This window comes from Chironomus tepperi, unplaced genomic scaffold (assembly GCF_022539635.2).
Source record: "Chironomus tepperi strain 1889 unplaced genomic scaffold, CSIRO-AGI_Ctep_v1 contig_137, whole genome shotgun sequence".
NCBI classification, from domain to species: Eukaryota; Metazoa; Arthropoda; class Insecta; order Diptera; family Chironomidae; genus Chironomus; species Chironomus tepperi.
Genome location: NW_027226259.1, coordinates 901,026 through 925,905, shown reverse-complemented (window position 1 = coordinate 925,905; position 24,880 = coordinate 901,026). Strand labels below are relative to the sequence as shown.

The 24,880-nt window shown below is 31.7% G+C and overlaps 1 protein-coding gene across 3 annotated transcripts in view; it reads right to left on the bottom strand.

The window, feature by feature from the left end:
* Positions 1-24,880, bottom strand: part of LOC139087878 (uncharacterized) — a 141,973-nt gene that overhangs the window by 50,686 nt on the left and 66,407 nt on the right. The window contains exon 2 of one of the 3 annotated variants that reach the window (XM_070636832.1): positions 5,876-5,917. The exons of 1 other annotated variant lie outside the window; for it this stretch is intronic. In XM_070636832.1, coding sequence (XP_070492933.1) covers positions 5,876-5,917 — 42 coding nt within the window. Of the gene's footprint in view, positions 1-5,875; positions 5,918-12,148; positions 12,353-24,880 lie in introns of those variants that run through there. One more of the 3 variants, XM_070636831.1, reaches the window with a different exon arrangement.

The window sequence follows — 24,880 nt, the reverse complement described above, 5'->3', positions numbered from 1 at the left end:
GGAAGTGAAATTATAGAAAATAAATAAAAGGAAATTAAGAGAAAATTAGTAAAATTGTAAATAAATTTAAAAACTAAGATTGTTGATCCATCATGTCTATTGACTTATTCTGATCCGCAATCATATGCTTGAAGAACTCACATATTCTGATGTATAATATCGCGAGGTACGACGTTCGTGTATATATTTCGAGTTTGCCTAAAAATAATATAGAAAATAAAGTAATAAAAAAGGAACTGAAAATGAGGGGGAAACATAAAAGTAAATAACTTATGCTAAAAGTCTTTATACTTTACATCCAAATTTTATATTCTTCTTCCGATATTATATCGATTTTATGAGGATTAAGACGGTATTTTTGAGTATATTTAAGAAAATGTATAAAATGAATTTTTTTTTTGGAATTGTCAAGTCTAAGTCAATTAAATCTGATAGTCTGTGTTCCATACAGCAATTTGCAAGTAAGTATTCATGTTCGATGTGCATAAACAAAACAATAAATCTGTTTTATTCTGTGTTTTTACTTACAAAATGTCCATAATGTGGATCACCCTGTTGGAAGGAAATTAATTTTTTACGGCGTTTCGCAAAAAAAGTAGAAAAAAAAGAAAAAAAGAGACAGAAAAATTAATTTAAGGAAATTAAATTAAAGGAATGGAAAAGGAAAGTATAAAAAAGGTCTTTTTGCTTGTCAACTTCATTCACTAAACTGGATTCTTAAATTAATTATTTTTTGTAAAACGGCATTCAAGTAAGTAAATAAACAGCAACTATTAGCACTTTGCAGCCCTAATATGCATCTTTCTGTCAATTTAAATTGCAACAATAACAACATTTATTTGAGTTTTTTGATATTTTTAAGAAGCTGGAATGTTTGTCATTGAACTTAATTAACGGACATTCAGAAATGACTTGGAAAAATTTGAGTTTGAACATTGAATTTTGCCAATTTTTTAAACGAATTTTAAAATTGAAATTTGCCAATTTTTAAAGATTTTTTAAAGGAAATTTGAAAAGTTTGAATTAAAAATTATTTAAAATAAGCATGAACATACTGGATGTTTAGCAGCAAGTATGGAAAATAGCAGCAAAATGGATAATGCTTATGATAAAAACGAGGTTAATCCCTAATCCACAAAGATCTAAAACTGTGAAAGATTTATCTCTTTGCTGATTAGGGGTTGATCCTTAATGGTATGACTTTGTTGATATCAACTCAAAAAAATGATTTAATTCAAGTCCCAAATATCATAAATCGGATTATTGATCAAAAATCTGATTACAGAGTAGTGTGATTCTGACTTGGTGCCATACTCGGTATAAACTTGACACCGTGCCAAAGCTAAAGTTTAGGGTATGTAGATGCCTATTGCAGGGCTTGAATTAATTTTAAACATTTCCAGTTTCTTAAAGTTAAATACAACATAGTTTGGTTCTATCTTTTATACTTTAGTCTATAGAATATAATGCAAACTTGCAACAACTGATCACTAATCGAAATATTTGCAAATTCGTGAATACTTTTAAGAGAACATAAAAGGAAGTGAAAAATTCATGAAATGGAATTAAGAAGAGAAATCCGTTTATTTATGACAAATGTGCGAATCCATCTAAAAATGATTGAAAAGTGTTTCATCTTCTTGGAAATTCACTTCTCACTAAGTGACTCCATTTGTCTCACTTAAATAAACAAGAGAATGAAAAATGCAACACCATTCCAAGTTCAAGGTGAGACTCAACACTTGTACATCAGGAATTGTCATACATAAACATTTACCGGTACTTTTTATGTGCCATAAAACATCACATGGATGCTCTTGTGTCTGTGAGCCATCATTGAGGAACATAAAAGTGCTTAAATTTAATTTTCGTTCCAAAACAATGTCTATATAATGCTCTAATTATGGTCTTCATTGTCTCCTCCCCCTCTAACCTTAAAATTATTCGGGTGTGTGAATGAAAATTGTGCCATTATGCTGCACACTCGGAAAAAATAAGTGGAAAGACATGAGAAAACTAGAGGGGTGTAAATTATTATTTTTTGTTAGCGCGCACATGCTTTATGATGCTTTCAAGTTGAATATTTATGGGATTATTTTGCTCATTCGTGTTCCCATTCCGTTCTACTTACCCTTTGGGAAATTTTTGTGACAGTTTTTTTCCCAATTTGCAATTTTGATTTTTACAGTACAAAAAGCTATCGTGGAATTTGAATCTGGATGAAATTAATCTGATAAAATAGAACTAAGGGATCCAGTGCACAAACTTTGTGATTATTAAAAAGTTTTTATTGCCAATTTAGAATGTCACACTGTGTATGTCTGCGTATTTTATTGCTTTTATAAAGTTTGTTTAATTTCAATATGTGCGGATATAAATTTGAAGATATTAAGGAACGAATGGGATTTATCCTCTCATTTGCAAGTGTTGTGGTGGATTTTTAACTCAATTTTGTGGTTTTTTGGTGGAATTAATAACTTTTTTGGAAGTGAATCGTGATTTGAAGGATTCATATTGATGCTTGTGAGTGTTTATTTAAGATCTGATGGACACAAATGAAGTACACTTCGCTATGAAACTGATAAGGCCTTCTTAAACCTCATATTTTAACTCGAAATGGAAATCATTCGTGTCGCTCGGGATTTGTAGCTTATTCCTTAATTAAAACTGTCAGTCTGACAATCCCAAGACTCTTAAATGATAGAGTCTGAATCTTACACTGAATCTTACACAACTCAAAAACATCAAAATGAGTCTAAAAATAGATTTGAAATGAAGAATTAAGTCCCAAAGACAAATGTATCTAAATTCCAATTAAAATATTTTACAAAATTCAATTTAAAGGTGAAGGAAAAAATTTTGTGAATTTTACTTACGCCAACCAATTGTTCTGTATGTAATTATAATTTTTTTGTGCTGAATATTGCAGATTAAAATTTATTCAATTTAAAAATTTGACCCTCTAAAAAATTAATTATGTCAAAAATTTCTATATTTTTTTGTGGAAATGCTGAATGTTGTGGAAATTGCATGTCATTGAAGCTTGATGATGTGAGGATTTGAAAATTGCTTATGGTAGCTTTTCATTATGCAATAATCTAAATTAAAATTTCAATTAATTTAGCTTGTCATGAATAATTTTTCATCTTTGCATAGTGAAACTTTCAGCTTAATTCAAAAGCATTTCTCAAAACGCATTCAAATCTTTTCTTTATTCATAAATAATTTAAATATATTTTTCTTTTATGCTTCTGTCTTATTGCCTTTTCAACAAATTGTGAAAGAAAAGAAACAACAAAAAAAAGGTTTTGAAATGAAAAATTTTCGGGAAGTAAGGTAAAAGATGCAAAAGAGGATGAAACAAACTGCTTTAACAAATTCACAGAAATGCGGATAAAAAAACTACATCAACAACTCTTTTTCTTTCAATAAAATTAAAAACTATGAGATTGTCCGGGATGCACATGCTACTGAGGGATGCCATGTGTAGTTTATAGATGGTTTTGAAGCTGTTATTGTTGGTATAGAGTCAATTTCAATTAGGAACGTTGAAATATTATCAATACTAATTAAAACCAATTTGAGGTGCTTAACAGAGCCAAGAGTCCACGCATAACAGACTTAGTAGCCTTATAGACAATATTCAACGAGTCTACTCAGCCCTTACAATTCAAAAGCTCTTCCACGACAACTTTGTTGCCACTGTCAAACTTAACAGCTCAAAAGCCAACATTTCAGCATATATCGATCGGTCTACAGCTTAAAATTGATTCCTATAGATTAAACCTAATCAATTCTGATCAGCATGACAACCATAAAATCTACAAATCCCTTATATAAATGTGCATCTCGGAGTCTGTCTTCTTTATATTCATATCTGTATGATGATTGAGATGAGATGAAAAATGATGAAAAAAAGAATCAAATAAAAATGAAAGACTATAAATAGACATAAGGACATTGAAGATGATACTGATGACGATGATGTAGGATGAAGAGTATATATAGGTAAAATATTATCATTTTGAATAAAAATGAGAGAAAGTTTAGGTAAAAAAAACAGAAAAGAACAGAATATGAGAAGATATAAAATAAAGAAGATGCAAATGAAATTTTAAAAAGAAGGAATGAAAATGGAAAAAATATTGAAATTTATGTTCTTTTTCGTATTTTGTATTTTATTTTGTTGGACGTAAATGAAAGGATTGAAATGAGAAAAATAAATGAGTTTGTTCCTTTTGCTGATGGATGGAAATTTTTTCTAGATTTTTTACTTTAGTCGAAATAATGAGAAAAGTCAGACTTAAGAAGCTGGCTAGAAAAAGTTTCTATTATTCAGCATTGTAACGGTTGCTTAGTATATGCTGGGGTGTACACTAGCTGTAGATCAATAGATTCAGTATAAGGATCCCGAACAGCACAAATCAGTTAATTTATCGAAAATACGGGCCTTGGTCATGATTCAGACTTAATGCCGTATTCAGTTTGAATCTGGCACCTAGTAAGAGTCATGCCGGTCTGGTGCCGAATTTCGGATCGATCAAGTTCCATCAAGTTCCATGGCTAAGCTAGAAGAGCATTAGCCTTAGTCACAAAAATTAATATGATTAGTCTTCTTTGAAACCCTATTCTATAGGACACCCAAGCATAAACTGAGCAACCGAATCCAGAACCCATTCTACTTCCTGCCAACAAGAACTGAAAAAGAATATATTTTTGTAATTTGTATCATGAGATCGAAATAAGAATGGTACAAGTGGATTTGTGTAAAATTGAAACATAATTTTTTGAATATTTTTGGTGGTGGATCAGCGAATAAAACTCAATCGATGAGAATAAAATCGAAAAAGTATGACTTGTGACAAAATTGTTCGTGCTATTTTTAATTTTAATTTTATTAACTCAACTACAAAATAAATATATATATTGAATTAAATTTTCTCAAATACTCAACTATTCTAAGTATATAATAAAAATTTAGGATTAAAATGTATCAACTAAAGACTTAAACTCTTGCCATATACACAATCCAAAGAAAAACTAAAATTAAGGATTAAATTGAGTAAAAAAATTCTGTCAATCAATTAACGAGAACGAACTTTTTCAAAAATAAATTTTTTAACTCACTTAACCAGTTGGTAAGAATTTTTGATAATTTTTTTGTAATGCACGATTCCAAAAGGGGGATTTTAAACTAGTTGAAATGATGGTAAGGTAGACGGTCGATGTGATTCTTTGGTTGTTTTGTGTCTATTAGATTTTTTTTTGAAGAATTTAATGTCTGATTTAAAATTGCTGTATTCTACAAGGATCTAGATTTAAGATTGATAATTTCTTAAATTCAAGTACAGATCTAGTTCCTTGGTGATTTAAGGGAGGTGTCTGAATCAACAAAATGGAACACAAGGTATATGCGGCCATGTTAGATCAGTATAGTATTGTATAAGCTCATTAACTACTTAAGAATTATATTTGAAGAGTTTGAGTCAATTAAATTAAGGATTATTGAAACTTAAATTCATAAAATAATCAAAAAGAAGGTCACTGGAATTGACCAGAACTTGAAGATAACTGGAGCTTCATATGAAATTGAGGCAATATTTCTATATATTATAAAGTCGATTAGGGACTCGACTAGAAATGACACAACAAAACCAAAATAGCCACCCAGACCCATCCGACCATTGCCAATTTTCACTATCAAAACTTGTTAAGTAAGTGAATTAATCAAAAAATTTGTAACTGCACTAATTAACGAACTACTTAAAGAAATTCAAAAAAACTAGATTTTTTATTAAAAAAAGTTGCGCAAACTGTGTCTCAATGTAACTTTTTTAAGAAAAAAAGTATAACAAATCCTCGTTTTTTCTTGTACCTGGCTCAGAGATCTAAAGCTACTTGTGCTGACGCTCCTGGCCTGCGAAAAGATGATAGATTAGAAGAAAAAAAGAAACTTAATTAAAATTATATTTGCACGAAGGAAAAAATTAAATTAAAATAAGAAGAATAGAAAGCTTGATAGAGATAGAAAGATAAAGTGATAAGGAAAATAGGTGACTGATAAGAAGATAGGTGTCGCTACATATGTGAATTAAGAGCTTAAAAATGACTAAAGACTAAACAATAAGAAAATATGAACTTAAAATTAATGACGCAAAAATTAGAAAAATTTAATTTAAAAAAATGAGAAAAAATTCTCCTAAAAAACTTTTTGTGATATGAATGCGATTATTTTCAATTTTTTAAGCTTAGTTAGATTTAGGTTTAAATTTTGTTTCTTATTTTACAGTGGTTAGAATTTTAGAGGCTCTTAGAAATTTATTTTAGATTTTGTGCGAGAATTTATTTGCATTTTTAGCTTAGATGCCAATTTATTGCGATTTTCAAGCTTATAGGCCTTTATTAGTTCAATACACCCTACAGCCCTTAGGTGGGCCTGTATGACGAATCAAACTCAATAACATATTTGAGCTTTCTACTCTAGTTTGATGAACATCATTCAATAGTTTTACCCAATTTTCCCATATCTCGAACATATTTCTATCAGAATATATGAAATTCCCAATCAATAAACACGTAAAACATTCCAATAACTTCAGAATCATCTACTTAATCCTTCCATATCTCTTAATAATGAGACTATTCCAACACCATATTTGCATTTCTGCTCTAAAAAATTCTATCAAATTCTTCAATATTCAACTTGAAAACTTCAGTCAATATCAATAGAAGCTGCAATTTTAGCTCAAAAATGAAAGATATTCAGCATAAAAGCTTTTTTACTGTGTTAAATTCTCATAGCGAACGTGATTGTGGATCAGCATCTCATAAAAGATTCATAAAGTAAATGTCCATCCCCATCATGTGCAGAGAGCTTTTTATTATTAAAATATCTTGCAGGATGCTCATTGTGATTTTATAGTTCGTACTGGGAATAGCACTATGAGGTGTTTGTTCAGAGAAATCATTATAGGAATCAAAAAGTAAGCAAGCATAATCTTTTAGCAGTAAAATTAGCTACTTAAGTTTGTGGAAATGCTTCAAGCTTAAAGCTCTATTTGAGCTCAACACAAAACCATTAAGAAATTCCCCAATTATGTTTCTCGTAAAACTTTATTCTACCTTACAAAAAAAAGAGAGATGAAAAAAGCAAATTATCCTTCGGTACCTTTCTAATTCTACCTAATAAGCATAAAGCTTTTTCTGTGTATTTGCAAATATAAAAGTTTTGAGACATACAAAACCTTTTTAACCCCATCCGAAATCAATATAAAACCTTTTGCTATCTTGTATTCTTTTTTATTGTGATTCAGCCATAAAGCTTCACACCGAGCAGCACGTTCTCACTTTCATTTACTGCAAATCTCCATTAAACATCAAAATCTGTTGTCGTTAATGCAGGAGGTTAAAATATAGAAAGAAATGTATGTCTTGTAGGAATTGCATAAATGTAAGATAGACCATAACATAAATCCCAGACAATCTAGTCAGGTTTTATTTGGTGTATTTACTTACTTACTATCTGTTGAGTCATAAACAACAGGGAATAAAAATAAAAGGTGCATGGAGACATTTTAGACGTTAAAATTGAGAAAATTGAGAGTATGACTGACAAGGTAGCGCATTTATGACAAACTTAGGTCTTAATTCTTAACATTTAAATCATAATTTGACCCAAGTTACACCGGATGTGATAGAACTTATAAATCCCATCACATTCTGACTCAGTTGTCTAGCAACAAAAGCTCTAAAGAGTCTCAATTTTATCTCTATATCCAATTTCTTCTTCATTTCATTGTTGAATAGATTACGAGTATCTCATAAACCACAATATACACAGTGAATGTCACAAACGCCGATTCCACTTTTTATTATAGTCTCACATGGTCACAAACTATAAAAAATGATTTCAGAATGAATAGTTTAGAGAAAAGTTTCAACTTTTAAAGCACGTTTGATGTCGCTATAAAAGGAGAAGTTTGCGTGCTTTTTCCTATTTAGCTGTAAGTCGTGTGATTCAAATAAAATTGTGTTTTTTGAAATTTTTTAGAATTTCTAATAATAGATGTAAAAGTTGACGTCTTCTTGTTATTTTGTAATATTAGTGATGGATTATGAGCTGCTGAGTTTGTGGCGTGAGTTATGAAATTTTATGATACTGAAGCAGAATTGATTCTAAAAGACACGCTGGGGTCATGTCATTATACTTTATCAGGGTGACAAAGGACTGTCCTGGCGACTATGGTGGCATGGCGACCAAATAGATAGTTTAATTGAAATTAAACAGTCAGCAGATGTAGTTTGTGTTTGATAGCTTCATTCTACAATGACACAAGTTCAAGCTCATCTTAAAGCTTTAAAGCCACCATTATAATTATCAATTCAACAAAATCGAGCTTTATCTGCCTAACAAAAAATTTATTGTCAAATCATTTAAGGAGGAAATAAAGGCATTTTGGATTATTTAACAGAAAATAACCCTTTTCATTCTCTCACTTTCTCTTTCCATTAACATTATCTTACTCTTCTTCCCATTCACTTTCGTTGCCACCACTATTGTTTCTTTATACCTCTCTACATCTACATCTTTTCATGTAGATTTATAACCTGAAAAACTAGTGATTAAGGGAGTCACGCTTAATTGGTAGATTCGCACCATGTGTTGTAATTTTTATGCTTTTTGGGGATTTGATAGGATTTGAACTTAAAACACTCAATTGAGGCAAATTCTTTAGTTCCCCGAGACCATGTCAATCATCCTTGGCATTTCTCGCCTACAAATATCGAAATTATGTTCAGCTAAACCTATACATGAACTATTAAGACAATGTGTGACTATGAAACTCGTTAAGTTGAACAATAAAGTTGAAAAGCTTGTTGGTTGGATATAGACTGAAAAAAGCGAATAACAAGCACGAACAATAAGAATATTTAGAAAATGTGTGTGCTTGGATGTGTGTATGGGAATACGTTTTTTGTGGAATGAAGAATAAGTAGGAAGAAGACAAAATTTTCATTAAATTTAAAACAATACTAAGCAGAAGAGATAGCGATGTGGAAAATGGCAACGACGATTGTAAAAAATAAAAGCAGAATATAAATTGGTTTTGGAAACAAGAAGCCACGTCGGGATAACAAATTGCAAATTGGTTGCATAATCTTTCCATACTAGATATTGATTATTAGTGCTTTTATAGCTTACGACTGGATGTTTCATGTGTTAGGAAATTCCATAAACAAAAAGAGAGGAAATTAACATTTTAACCTTGACTGTCATGTTAAGCGACAATTTGATGACTTCTTGAAATACCCAAGAACCAACTTCTCGTGAATTTGTAGGATAAACAGCTTTTTGGAATATTGTCAAAATCCTTGACAACAAACAAAAATTAAATTTCCTGTAAAACTTTCCATTTGCATGTTTATTCCATAAACAGCCAGGCACAAATATATCCTAATACATTTTTAATGAATGGAAATGTTCAAGAATCATTTCCATCTCAATTTTAATTCCCTTCACATTTTCTGTCTTACGAGACATGATATTAAACCGCATTAAAAAGGTGTTATAATCAAGCATGTCAGAGAAAAATTCTTTCTCATCAACAGCACAACTGCCGGGAGATGAAGATGAACATTGTAACTTCCATTAACAGACGATAGAGATGCTCGGTGAGAATGAAAAATCTCATTTTAATTTATTATTTAACTGTTGTGAGAATATTATGTCTATGTTTTACAGCACATCAGATGATTGTAATCATTGTGAAAAGTTTTCATCTCCATTCGTTGACATCTATGAAAGTTTGGCATCTATGGCTAAAGAAGAAGACATGAAACTACAGATTATGTTGAGATAAAAGAAGAGATCTGCAGATTTTACCGAGAAAAGGAACTGTAATCATGAATATTTGAATAAATTTGTATCCCACAGATAACATAATAAGCACATATAATATGAGATAAGAAGGAACAAACAAGACAGCTTCTAGTGAATATTGGCATCTTGGATTAAACAAGATGGTCATTGTCTTAAGCTTGTTTGAAAATTTTATGATATTAATCATTCAATTTAAATTCTTTAGGAATAGTTTGAGGCTCTTCTGTGCATGAGTTAGTCATAGAAGTGCTGTTCACATATGATGCTTTTGATACTTTATGGATATATCAGATTTTTAGTCGTTAGAAACAAAATGTCTTGATGCTGATGGTAATAACCAAAATTTCGGACCCTAAAGCAACATTGTCTTAAAATTCTCTGCTGCATCGATGAAGGAATATATACTTTTACTCAATATGCTCTAAAATATATTACATCATCAAGCACAGCACCAGATGTATTCATAAAAAATTGCCACTTGATTATGACTTCAACAATAAAATTTTAATGAAATTTTTCAAGGAAACAAAGACAATAGAGCCTTCAATCTCTCGCCCCACATGCACAGACTGCCCTATCATATCAACATCAACATCAACATCAAAATGTATATCATGTATTAAAATATACGATATGAGGAAGAGAAATGACAAGAATGTGTATACACAAATATCAAGTTATGAGGAATGAAAAGAAGAGTGGAAGGAGCGAGTACGACAGCTGTGATATACATACTCATATCATTATACGATGAATACATATTTCATAAGCACGAGGAACAAAAGATTTGAGAAATTCCGTCACCTAATCCTTAATGTGACACTTTACTGTACATTCATTTCATTATTGAAATTTTTTTTGCTTAACTTTAATTTGACATGATTTTTTTGGATTCTACTTTCTTTAGAATTTGAGTAGCATGAAGCATAAAGTTTTGAATGACAAGAAGAAGGAATTTTCATTAAGTTGTTGACTTGACAATTTAATTACTTTAAACTTTATAATTAGGGAATTCAGGTCAAGCTGCTTGTAGATGGAATTTCGTGTCACTGGATATTATGTCCTACAAAATTTCAACAACTGCCTTTTCATCAATTGCAATCACTTCATTGTTGTGACCCTCATTTCCATAACATCACCCAATCCACTCCCTTAATAGACAGCAAAACCAATTAAGATCACTGAATGTACGTCCTTAGATTAAAAATAAAGCTATTATGATTTTCATGGTTTATGCAAATATTTTTCTTTTTTTCCATTGTTTAGAGTTTCATAAATTTTTATGTTAATAAAAAAGTTTTAATGAGATAATTTAGAGTTATGTACATGACAATAAAAACCATTTTTGGATGTACTGTACAAAAAAAAATAATGATTCCTGCAAAAATTATTTCAATAACCGAAAAAATTTCTGTTCATATTTTCCATTTATGACATAAATTTGTGAGTGTATATGTGTATGTGTGGATGTATCTATACAAAAAGATGAATATTGTCAATGATGCTTGTTCCTGCATTTTACAATAAAATGTTTTATTAAATTTTTTTATCGACATTTTAATGAATCGTGATATTTAAATGTTATTGGATGTCCTATGGAAACTTTTTGTCAGAATTTGAATTTTTTGAGGTTGAAGGCTGAAGGCTAGCCAGGATTCTTTCTGGTCAAAATCTAGACGTGTTACAGGAAAGATTCTAGTCATACCCTAGAAATGCCTTAGGGTAAATCCCCAGTAATTCCTAGTCGCATTCTAAAAAAAAGGGTTAACCCTAGCCATGCTCAAAATACACTCCAGATTATTCCTAAGCTAGCTACAGAAATGACTCAGTATATACCTCAAGACACAGCTAGCCCAATCTGCTGTCCATTTGCTACTAAATTAAGCAGTTAAAGGATCTCTGGAATTGGCAATTGTGGGTCGTTTATAAATGACGTCAATTAGGTAGAGGACAAGGTACTTGATTTCATGATCTGTTAAGGCATAATACGAGTTTTCAGACATTTGCTCAGCATCGATCTGAGTCCTCACCAATATTCAGTAAAGGCTCTAACAGACCATGTCCAAGCTAATGTTATTCACTAATGTGTAAATATTTGATGAAAGTGTGAGGATGAACATTTATGAACAACCCACGAACCAAAAAAATTCATCATCTGACAAAAATTTTCATCACTAGCTCTAAATGTGGATTGATGCTGTAAATTTGTTGTGTATATGTTTCATTTCAATAACCTTAAAATATATTATCATTAATCATTCAGTCTACCTTGCTTCGTTGTCTCGGCGGTGCAAAATCTTCTTTTGACTTTCGTCGCTTATCTTTCAATATCATACGAGCTGCTGCGAATGCCATGCTTGAATTGCTTTAATTTTCTTTCACTCACAAAAATTTTTATTGATGAATTTAACAGTTACGGATTTAATTCCAGTTTATGTATATAAAAATATTATTTTAATTGAATTCCTTTTCGAATATTGCTTTTCGGATGTCTCTTTATTTTAGGGCTGATTTTATCACTCGGAATTGCTCTGACAACAAAAAAATAATTTTTTTATAGATTCATTTTTATTTGCTTCCTTATTTTACTGACTATTCTGTGTCGTTATGTGCGTATGGCCTTGATTCACTCTTTATTATCTTGTATGGTAAGCATAAAGCTTCCTTAAGCTAAAGTTTTATAGAGATTATAGAGGATGGCAAGTGAGAACTCGAGAAATATTTATCGATTGATGCGGAAGTTCTCGACTGTACTTAATTTTGAGAGCACCTTCACTTGACAGCTTGCAGTCCTCCTTGAAACTATTTAAAGCATTTGCTTATTGCAGCGATAAATTTTCAACTTTCTCGGCGCCTTTCCGATGTCTCAAACGAATGTTGTAGCATCAGCAGAAGCAAAACTTTGCATTCTTGATGGCGCTATTTATTGTTAGTTATTTTTTTGTCGTCATCATAGTCGTAGACATTCAGAAATGAAAAAAGGAAAAGAACAGAACAAAAAATATTTTTATCATCATGAACAAGACAAAAAAATTTGTTGAGATGAGAATTCTTCGTGTTTGGATTTACCAGCGCAACGTGAGAAGGAAGAGAAAATAGCATATAGATGTGATAACATCCATGACCTTGGCCGATTTTTTAGATCTCAAGAATTATTCAGAAGAGATAATAATCTCAGTCACCATGTGTGGATGTTGCAAGCGCTGCTTTTTTTATTAAAAATATCTCAGTTTGAGACATAAAGCTCCTGTCGGTTCCTTCCCCATACAAATTACACAATTTTCTGCCGGATACAACAACATTCTACATACACTGAATAGGATATTCATGCTCATCTCACGAAAATCCCATTGCCACGTTTCATCATTTCCCATTTCATATCTCAACGGCAGAACTAGCAGGATTTCCATTTTCATTTCACTTCTGTCTCTCAATTATCTAACAAAAAAGAAAGCTCACACATAAAACAACAATGAGGCATACGGTAAAAGTTAAGATGTTCTTTGGTGTTGACAGGGATGCTGAACTATGCTTATGTACAGTTTTAGACAATGTATAGCAGTTATGAACTAAAGCTGTATTAATTATCTCCAACAATGCACACTTAATTGCATGCACGATCCAACAAATGAATCATCCCTGAATTATGAAAATTAAATTAAATTTCATTTCAGTCAAACACAGAAAAAGAAGAACTTGATCTGTTTCGTGACTTTTCATAGCTCAGAAATATTTTTTTTTCGTTCCTTTTCATTCGCGTTGATTATATCTACAATAGAAATGATAAAACATAATATTTTATGAAGTCATTTTCTATGTCTTTGTCTTTCTTCTCATCCAAGCTATACTTTTGCGATGATGAAACAATTTTTCGTATTGTTCTATTCTTAATGGAAGCAGAAAGTCTTTCAGAATGTGAGAAATAAGAAGAAGACACGAAGAAAACTAGTATTAATCCATAATGTGAATTCTTTCATATTTTATTGGATGAGATTATGAGTTTCGTGCATGAAACATTGCTATTGCTTGAAGGAGAAGGGAAAATGGGGAAATTTGAAGGTATAAAAATTGATTAAGTTTACTGGCTTTTTGGTCAGTGAATTTGACCTTAGGACTGGTCGAATTTAGCCTGTTTTAGGCACTTTCTCGAGCGGCACGATGAAGTTAAATTCATGTTTTTGGAACAGCACTTACATGGGGTAAATCAGTCAAGAGTAAGAATTAGGGACGTATTTAAGGAGGAGTTTTTAGGGTCAATCCCTCTTTAAAATGCAAAATGGTACGTCCCTGCTAAGGATGTAGTCCCTACCTTAGACCTATTTGTAGATCAGAATCAACCCAATCAGTTCCATAGATACCCATACTCCTTAGACAATGTATCAGGCAATAAAGAAGCCGAGAACCCAAACAACTCTATTATCAAACTGACATGGATAATTTAATGAAATGCATACCCACTTCATTATCAAATTAGCAAAATAAATGGAAATCATTCTGAGAAAAAAAATCCCACTACGCAACAATATCAATTCATCCAGATTATCACAATTAATTTTCCATAATAAATCAATCAATGTTACTACCCACAATTTATACTCATCATAATTATTCAACCGTATAATTCGTTCGCATCATTCATTCAATTCTTTATGTTATGCTTGCTCCCTATCTTTCACAATATTATTCAGCAATAATAATGATATATAATAATATTCATATGCATACACACACAGACAATGTATTTTTCTATGAGCTTTTTTCATCCATCCATTGCTCTCTTTTTGCGGATCAATGATTTTAATCAATTTAATGAATTTGATATTCGCAAACATTCTCGCATGTACATAAATCCATTCGCTTCCACTCATTTCATACAATTTTATTTTACAACATATTAAATGTTGGGATAGGGCGTTACGTGGTCATGTTTTGTCTGATCTACATGTAATTAGCGCGTAATTGGATATAAAATTTATCATATACTGCTGTGATTTTATACATTGTATAATAATTTTAATTTTATTGTTCAGGTTTTGACATAAATTTTGGAATCAAATTGGATTGTTTAGGAATGGTGCCAATGTTTAGAGGATGTTTGGTTTGTGGCTGGTAAAACTGATTATTTTACACCTCGGTGCCAAAATTTTGACATTATTAGAACTCAGGAGAAGTTTAAATTCAATTAAAAGTTATATTGTGGATTTAGATCCTGCTGGCTACGCCCATTTCTTTGGTCAATAATGATTAGCAGTAAAGCAACAATTCAAACAAAAATTCCATTGAATATCCAATACTGCGCTTCCTGCAACTTCCTTTTACCTCACATCCATTGTTCCTTTTACGTAACATCGAATGAATAAGGATATGAATGAAATATGTGTAACATCCATAATAAATATATATATATCGTGTGCAAAGCGAATAAATGAATCGATAAAAATTAATGATCGAGCAATTTATTGCCTTATATTAGCAAATTGATTGACCAGTGGAAGTAAAGAGTAACACAAAATTGGATTATTTTCTAGAGATCATTGTCCTAGGTATGATTTAGTACATTCTTGTAGAATGAAACATTGTCCAATTAATTTAGCAAAATGGGTCTAAAAGATGAATTGCTGCTTTCAATGACACAATGTAGACTTTAGGGTAGCGTTACACCATAACAGAGTGTTTACAGGAAACACAAAGCATATTAATGATAAAAATTCCAGCACCAGGACAGCATGAGACTAAGTTCAAGCAAGATTTGATGAAATCCGGCCTCAGGCCATAGTCATGAGGATAATCATGACATAAGTTCCTTGAACTTTCAGATTGAACAGCAAAGCTTTTCATCAACAAACTGCTCGGATCAGTTTTATTTGAGAAGCTTCTTCATTCCTTTGATGCACAAAAAGGAAATTCCTCATTTTAGTTTGAATATCAATGCAAACAATTTAATGACTTTAAATAGAAATGAGACCATTTTTGCAAAAATATCACAAAGGATTTTCCGACTTCTGCTTTTGAATTAAAATGCTTTATATGAAAGTTGTCCATAAAGTATTTCAATACATTTAATGTTTGCTTGATCCAAGGATGTGGAACTAGGAGATTTTGAAGAATTTTTATGAATTTCAGACAAGATAGACGAGCTGCTTGTCGTTAAGACTTTAACTAAATTTGAATATGCTAAAAATTAATCCCCTGTCATTGTTCCCGTGAGCTCTGCAAGAATTGATAAAAGAACAGTCAGCTGTAGCTAACACTATATCCTTTCCTCAATATATCTTATTTTTATTGCACAATTTTACATCCATTCTTTCTGCGAGCATGAAAAAAGATGAAAGAAAAAGTTTTTCATTCAAAAAAAATTCGAACAAAGCTTTGCGTGGAAGTAAGCATGTACATGTATTGTAAAATTCTTTTGTGCTGTATTCCATTTTTTGTTGTCGTTGATACTTTTCTGTTCCATAAAAGTGAAATAAGAGATAAAAGTAGAAAGTGGCTGAATGTTGATTTAATGTCTTATTTTAGTTCCATACAATGGCAATTTTGGATATAATAGAGAACAATAAATGGGGTAAGGTCATATACATTGTGTAAAATTTTAAAAAGTCGATTTGATCTAGTTTTAGATTTGAAATTACATAGAAAATCGATATCCTATTAAGCTACAAAAGTTAATAATTAAATGGATTTTAGTTCATTGAAAAATCTCGATTTTGTTCAGACTAGCAAAGAGCAATGAAATAAATCTAATACGATAAGGGTAAATTTACTGCTTTTGTAAAATTAATGAGTGTTTTGGATGTAATAATTGAGCCATATTTCTCCCTTATTCCTTCCAATTCCTGAATTTTAATTAAATTGTTACAAAATTATTTTAATTACGCTGTCAACTTTGAAATTAGGTAGCTGCTCAACAGCATGACACTATCGATTAATTCGAGAGAATTTGCAGTATCAGAACAATATTGGGAACATGAATAGCAGTGGTGGGCAACCTATGTATCGCGGCACATCTCTGACATTCTAATGGACAATGTCAATCAATTAACAAGCCACAGTTCCCATCAATGACATCGTAAATTGAATTGGCAACCATATTGCTGTTTAGAACTAGTTGGAACTGTCCATACAACTATCAATTGACGTAACCTCCAAACAACCCCAACATATCACCAAAAAACCCATCCACATGTAACATTCTTCCTTTATTTATTCCACGCGAAAGCATAATACTTCACGAAATTTTCATTAAAGTAATAACTTGTTCAGCAAGCAAGCCAGCATGTAAGACACCAAAAATAGTAGCTGATATCATTCACAGTTTTCAACATTAATTCAACTCAATTCACATTAAAGTAATTTGATCCATAAATTCTCCGTCCGTTCTTTGAACTGAATTTAGCAATTTTTTGAAGCTATTTTTTAACACATTAAGTTTGAGCACGAAACAATGATGGTGGGAGAGGAACAAAGAAATATTAAAATAAATAGGTATCATAAAGTAATCAAAAATTGCAAACACAAAAAAAAAAACATTGTACATGATGGCTTTAGTTGTCAGACTTTGTTGATTATTTTATGCTGTTTTTTGAGGTAAATCATTTTCAGCTTGACGTGAGGATTTATAAAAATTCAGATCCACTTTTGACAAAAATTCAATTCTGTTATATCTGCGGTTATTGAAAATGGATTGGCGGCTTTCGGAAATGTTTGTCCATGGAATCAAAAAGGTTGTCATTACTTTGATGTCAGTCACATGACTTTGTTTTTGGTGAACATCCATTTCCATTAAATTTTATTGGATATACGTCGGAAAAATCACAATTCATGTGAATCTAATTGATTGCATATTCGTTCATGACATTCAAGTACCGAAAAGCATCAACATGGATTGATAATAAAAATTATCATTGTCACCAACAAGCATATGCAATCACAACTATAAAGTGACTCAAATGGGTGGAAAAAAAGAGGATAATTGAATTGAAATAGCCTGACAGAGTGAGTTATTGAGATGTGAATAATAAGCTAATACAGCCATGCTCCTCTCATATCAGTTAAAATATATGTACATACACAATTCTCGTAAAAGGCATTATGCATGTAAAGCAGGCAATTTCTATGGTGATGAAATAATAGCGAGGCGAGCAATTTTACACATGGGAATGCTTTTAAATGACGGAAAAATTTCCATTAAATTGCCTAAATTACCCCGTTTGAGCGAGACAGCACAAGGTGTGATAATGGCCTGCACATGTGTTTTGATTAAAAATTGTTGAGAATCATTTCAGGCAGACTGTTATAGCGCTAATGAGAGAACTATGGTAATGCTATATCAAAATGATTTATTTCTATTGAGAAAATCGCGCTAGGCAAATCAAAACACGAGCATACGATAAGCACTGTGATTCATAGCAGGTTCAATGTTCCGCATTAGCAATTATCTCAATTATCCTCCTTCCCTACAATGAAGCAATGAGCGATGAAGTCTATAATTAGGACGATTGACTCACAGTCATATAGATATGTAATCTCAGGTAATCTCTATCATGTGAATATGGAAAGACATGACGAAAAAGCATTAAAATAAAATATTGTGCTATAAACTCTATGCTATTCAATCATGATATTCTATATCATATCCATAAAATCTTTGGATTTGCAAATTAAATACGGGTGGATTATTAATTTAGTTCTGTCTACAGTATATGCTGTTCTAAAAGTCAAGGTTACAAAAACTTTGCGTGTTCAGTTTAAGAAGACCTCAAATAATTAAATACATCCGAAATATTTCCAACAACCACCTTGTGTCCGGCTTTTGGCTTTTATTGTAAGGCCATTATTTCTGTTGTTTGCTTCTTTTGAGGAACAATAAGAAATCGCAAACGAATAGATTTATACGCAAATCGTTATGGTTGAGTGTGGATTGAAAGATGGTGTGATTGTTGGTTATGGCTTGACAGGCGCATTTTAGTGACTGATCAATAGACAGATTAATGGTCAAACTATCGAGATTCATGTCCAAAACCCAAAAGTTTCTTCATCTTAACCTCAACATTTTCTGGCATCCTTTGACAGTCAGACAGTCAAAGATCCCAAAGTCTCATTTAATTCAACCACAAAAGAGGGAAAAAAGCAAATATTGTGACTTGTAAAATACATCCATTAAGCAAACAAACAAATCATGAATGACAACCTTACCCAGTAACACCGAGGGACAGTAGCGTGTCAAGGTCATCAATGTCGAAGTAAGCTTTATGGAAGCATTTTTTTCAATTTCTCTTTCATTCTTGATTTATGTATCGTTTAACTGCTTCACTATGTAATGTCAAAATTCGTTGGTTTTTCATTACATGCACAGAAAAGAAATTACATGCTGTTCGAAAAAAACGATCGAGTCACGATGAGAAAAAGAATGTGTAAAAGTACGGGAGAAGGAAGAAGAAATGGGAAACAGGAAACTTCAAAGGTTTGATGATTATGCAAAGTTTTCATTTTAATAATATGCTAAACTTGCTGAAAAATGCATGAAAACTTTCAACTTATTGACAAAACTTTCTCGTTTGTTGCTTTTGAGGATTTTTTGAGCTGAATTTCACTTAATTTTTCAAGTGAAAACTTAAAAGTGAACAAAAAATTTTCATTAAATTGTTATAAAAGTTGATTTTTGAGGAACTAAAATGGCTGCAATGCACACAAATTAAGCTTATTGGTTCTTGACTTTTCTAGAGTTCTCGAGTTGTTCTCATAGTTGCAGTTCCCATTAAACGTTCATATTTACGGATGGTATGACTTACAAATTGAATCAGCTATGGCTCACCATCCAGAATATTTTACATGTTGACCTACTTTAAGCCTGTATAGAAAGTAAACCCGCAGTTTCAACATTTCCGCCCCAAAAAACCCTAAAAGCCCATTTCTTTCTATTCATTAAAATCATTCCAAGTACTTTAGTCATTCCTACTATAGAAAAGACAATAGGAAAAGTGAAAAGCTTTTAATTCGCACAATAAATAACAAAGAACAATAAAAATACAAAAAGGAATTGTAAAGGATTAATTTCATATTTATATTCCCTCTTTACGCTAAATGAAAACTTCTTTTTTTACAAGTCTTAAACCATAACAAAAAATTATGTAAATGTAATTTTCGGATGTCTTTTGTTTTGTTTCAACTACAATGTTTGCTTTACTTGTCCTACTCATTCACAATTCTCTTGTGTAGTCTTTCGAAAAAAAAAAGTTCTATGTTCTTTTATGTCCGGGGATCATTCATGTATGATGTCTGCTATATATTGTATAGGCTTTATATTGTAAGACTGTTTGTATACTCTTGGGAGTAGGTCCTGGGGTTCTTGGAGGACAAAATTCTTCTCAATGTTATAGCACAGATTGGGGCGTAGTCAGAAATTGTTGGGGTTTGATCCCCAAACCATCCTATCCTTACCCCTCCACCTAACTCCTCCTTTCCTTACACTCTCCATACCTAGTTTGTCGCTAAACTTTTCCTTACCTACCATTCAAATAAAAGACTAATCTAGAAACTTAGCGATGTCCTTAACATCAAATTCCAAAATATTCGTCAATTACAGATGACCCCCAGCTGCAAAGTATCACAGAAAATTCCTACAGATTACTACACCACAAAATATTATGAAAATTGTCATCAAGACCGTTCCCTCGTTCCATACTTCTTATTCTTTACTACTACGATTTACTTCTCCTTTAACAAGAAAATCTGTCTATTTACTCAATTGTCTCTCTGGAGTAGACAGGACATTATTGCGCTCAAAAATTCAACACCAAAAAGTTTCGACATTCATGACAACAACAATTTGTAAGAGACATATTGTGCTGTTGTGAATAAAATTAATTGTAGTTTATTATTTCTAGGTCTTTGAACGCACAACCTCATTTCATGTCTTATGCTTGTCCAACATACTTTCCTTTTTCTTTATTTCATATTTTTTATATTCTATAAGTTTCGTGTAATCTCTTTCAATGTGTATACACAAAAAAAAGGAGACGAGGAGACAAGAAGAAATGAGATGAAATAAAATTGAAGCTTCATGATGATAATAATGGTCAGTTCTATTCTTTTCATTTTTACGAACGGACAATATAATGGAAGTGGTTTGTAGTAGAGCCAAAGTGTCATTTTCGTTTTTAAAAATGTATCATATTCTATACACGTTATGGATTGTGAATCGAAATCATATCCATTTTGAGTTTTTTGCTCCTTTTTTCTGGCATTTTATATCCCGCCTCAAGGTGTGGACTGTGTGGAGACTGCTGATTTGAGTGATTTTTTGATGGGAATTGTATGGAATCCCGAGTGGAACAGATTGTATTCATAAGCTTGACACTTTTGTTGCATACTAGACCTAACCCACTCGGGGATGCACTCAAGCAGTATCAAATCAAGTTATGTATGGCTTAGTATCAAAGCATTACTTAAGAATCATAGACCAATCCACAATTCCTAATGATACCCAAAATTTATCCCAAATGAGCAATAAAGTCTCAAAATTTCCCACTTCTGTGTCCACATCTTGTAAATTCCAAACCCTTCATTCTTCATTATTATTGAAAGCTATAGAGAAGAACAAGAAGAAACCATCCTTAAGTGTCATAACTGTAGATTGACAATGTAGGAAATTATTGTTGCATTGTATAGGAAAATTGAAAATTTATTTCTGTAGTAAGGAAAATGAGTTTGTGGAACTGACGAGAGATTGGATTTTTCCTATTTTTAAGGCAGTTATATTGTGGAAGTTGCCATTAAAACTTGTGTATTGAAGAATAGCACATCATTATGTTGTCTAGTAAATGAGGAAATTATTTTGATTGTAGGCGTTATCTCATCTGATGCACAAGCAGACAGCCTCAAACTAACAATCAGCTAGGGATGCATTGAAATTAAAAATATTGAAAATTGGATGGTGAATTTTCATCATGAAAGCCTTCGGGATTCATTGTGATTGCACTAGCAATATATTTTATGAGATTATTAATATAAAATGCAGGCATACGAATGTACATGATGAAATATCTTGAAGGTATGATGAGTTCAACACAAAAATATTATCATGCATGAAATTTTTATGTATTTTACTTCCATCCTTTATTTGATGCTACACATGTTAATAAAAATAATTGAATTATGAAGGCATTTCCTTGCAGCATCACAATATTATAATTTAGAGGTTCTGCATGACACAATAGGATTCCATCCGAAATATCAATTTTGTCGCCAAGGCTTAACCCCCTACGTTATACTCATAAAATATTAAAGTTAAGTAACATTTTATTTGTCGATAAAGAAGACATTCCTTCCATTCTTTCCTTCTCCTTACCATTTTTGACATGTACGATGAGCATCATAATATCATGAATATATAATAATAAATGCTCGATATAATAATGATGATAATTGAAATGTCATTTGCACTTCTTTTAGCCTTCATTTTCTTCAAATCATTACAGCACGAAGACAATCAGATCTTTACAATGAATATTTAATGACGCAACGAATTTCAGATTAGACACAATGGATATTGTTGAGCTTTAACATTTGATTTAAATGTGCGTTAAATCCAATTGAATTGAAAGGAAATTTTATGAATGGTATTGGATTCTACTGGAGATGCGCAATATCGTGTCTGATTATAATGTTAAATGGAAGTAGGAAACTAAATTATAACAGAAACTAAATGAATAAAGGAAAGTTGAAATGTAAAGTAAGATATTGCACGATGAAAAGAGCGCATTTAAATTTTACGGATATAAGTGTTCGCATCTGACTGATACGTGGTAAGCAGGAAAGAATCCAAAATTTTTTCAGTGAATCCATTGATCGAATCTATAATTTTAGTGTGTTTACAGGTACACTAAGTTGACAAAGTATCTAAACTCGAAGTTAAATTCAATACCAACTATCAAGACCTCAACCTTGCCAAGTGAGCTTTCATAGCACTCTTGCTTCTCTAAAATCACAGCTCATTCTTATCCATCTTATTGAAATAAAGCTCTGCATAGATAAAAATAAACACCAACCATCCCTTCAAACAAACCATTCAAACATAGAACTTTTTTCCCAGCCCACAAAAGCTCACAAATGTACATGTACGAGAAAGTTTTTGAAACAAATAGAACGAATGCGTAGATTTACAATTAGAAAATTCCTAAGCTGCAAAAATCCTTTTTATCGCCATTGAATAATCAAAATAAGTTTCTTTGATAGAATTATACACATAAACATATGAGAACTCTTGTGGCGTCTTATATCATATATTTATATCGTGTAGATAAACATGTGAGAAGGATTTTACTGTTTGCTGGCTAGGCGTTGTGTGGTTATTGAAGAATTCTGTGGAATAAGGAGTTTATGTTTGTTGACTAAGGTATGTAGAGTACTCTTGAAATGCAATAGATAAGAAGCATGATTGTAGCACAAACTAAAGACTTTCCCGTGACACAGTATAGCAAGACGGAGTATAATACGACATCCATTAGTCTAGTGTGCCTAGGCTAACTAGAAAACCAACTTATTAACTTCATTTGGAGCAGGTTGAGTCTCCAAGTCATCAAAATTCCATTTTAATCTTCCAGAAAACAAATAAAATGTTTACAGCCAAATTAAACAAAAAAAGGGCATGAAAGTACTTCCAATAACATCACAGAATCTCATTAATGATCTGTTAAGAATCAATTTCATTAAATATTCGAAAATCGTTTGCCAACCTATTGTAAATAATATTTCAAGAGCGATGAGACGTGATAAGAAAACTTTTATGGCCATATTTTATCGGACAGGAAGAAGAAAAGAATGGCGAGTAGGAAAGGAGATTGAAATTCAGACAGATTGTGATAGATTTCCGTATACACATGAATATGTGAGAATTTTTTGTGAATATTTTGGGTCATGGTTTTATAGGAAAAAAGGCTAAAAATCTCTTTTGTTGTTGTTGTCGAAACTTCGCTGCCCATTTTTTATGTACTTGAAATTCAGTAGCGTAACAAACTAGAGCAGACAGCATTAAAAATCGATAATGTTGTGCCACCCACATCTTTTCTTCTCCTTTTGTTTGTCGCTTCTTTTTTTTGGTTCGCAGATTTTTTTAAGATGCTGGGTGGGGTGGGGTGGGGGTAAGGTTGAAGAATGGGTGATTCAGGTGTAGAACATTTAAATTGACGAAGAGATTTATCTTAAATTGAAGACATAATTGATGCAAACGGTATAAAATTGATGAATATCAAAAGCATCTCCATCTCCTTATGTATGTATAGCTTCAACAATTTATATTCTGAGCTGAATTGAAAATTTTACGATACGTCGAGTTGATGGAACTTTTCATTTACCGAAGCTTTGATTGAATGTCATGCAGTCATACATAAATTCATCAAATTGTATGTAAATAATGTGAGATTGCTTATTCCAATCATGCCTACATGTAATACGAGATTTAAGTTTGTAATTTCCAATTTATTTTATTTTCCTTCATCCTAATCTATGGGGAGGATCTCATGAAATATTTCTTTCCTTAAAGAGAATGAAAAAAGGTGAGCAGCCACGCACATTTTTTATTATTAGATTCTCCATGAATATATTAAGCATTAAAGCCAAACGGTGCTTAAAGATAATAAATCAATTACGACATTTAGAATGTTTCTTATTTCTCTTAAACTTCCTTTTTGCGTACTCATACACATGCCTTGGCTATCCTTCGTTTTATGCTAAATTTTTGCATACGTAAGGCCATTTTCTCAGAATCTTATAGCTTTGGAATGGCTTTGGGTGTGGGGAGTAAATAGAAATTTACGTTGTTGACTATTTGTGAGCTTTAGGCGCATCTATAGAGCTTTAAGGAGGCAAGCTTGAATTTTTGAGAGACTTTAGCGTATATGGACTGTCATAGTTTCACTTAATAACGATTCCACCCCTAGAAACTATGTAGCAATTCCAAAAACACCACAAAACTCAATAAACATGCTTAACACCATCCAA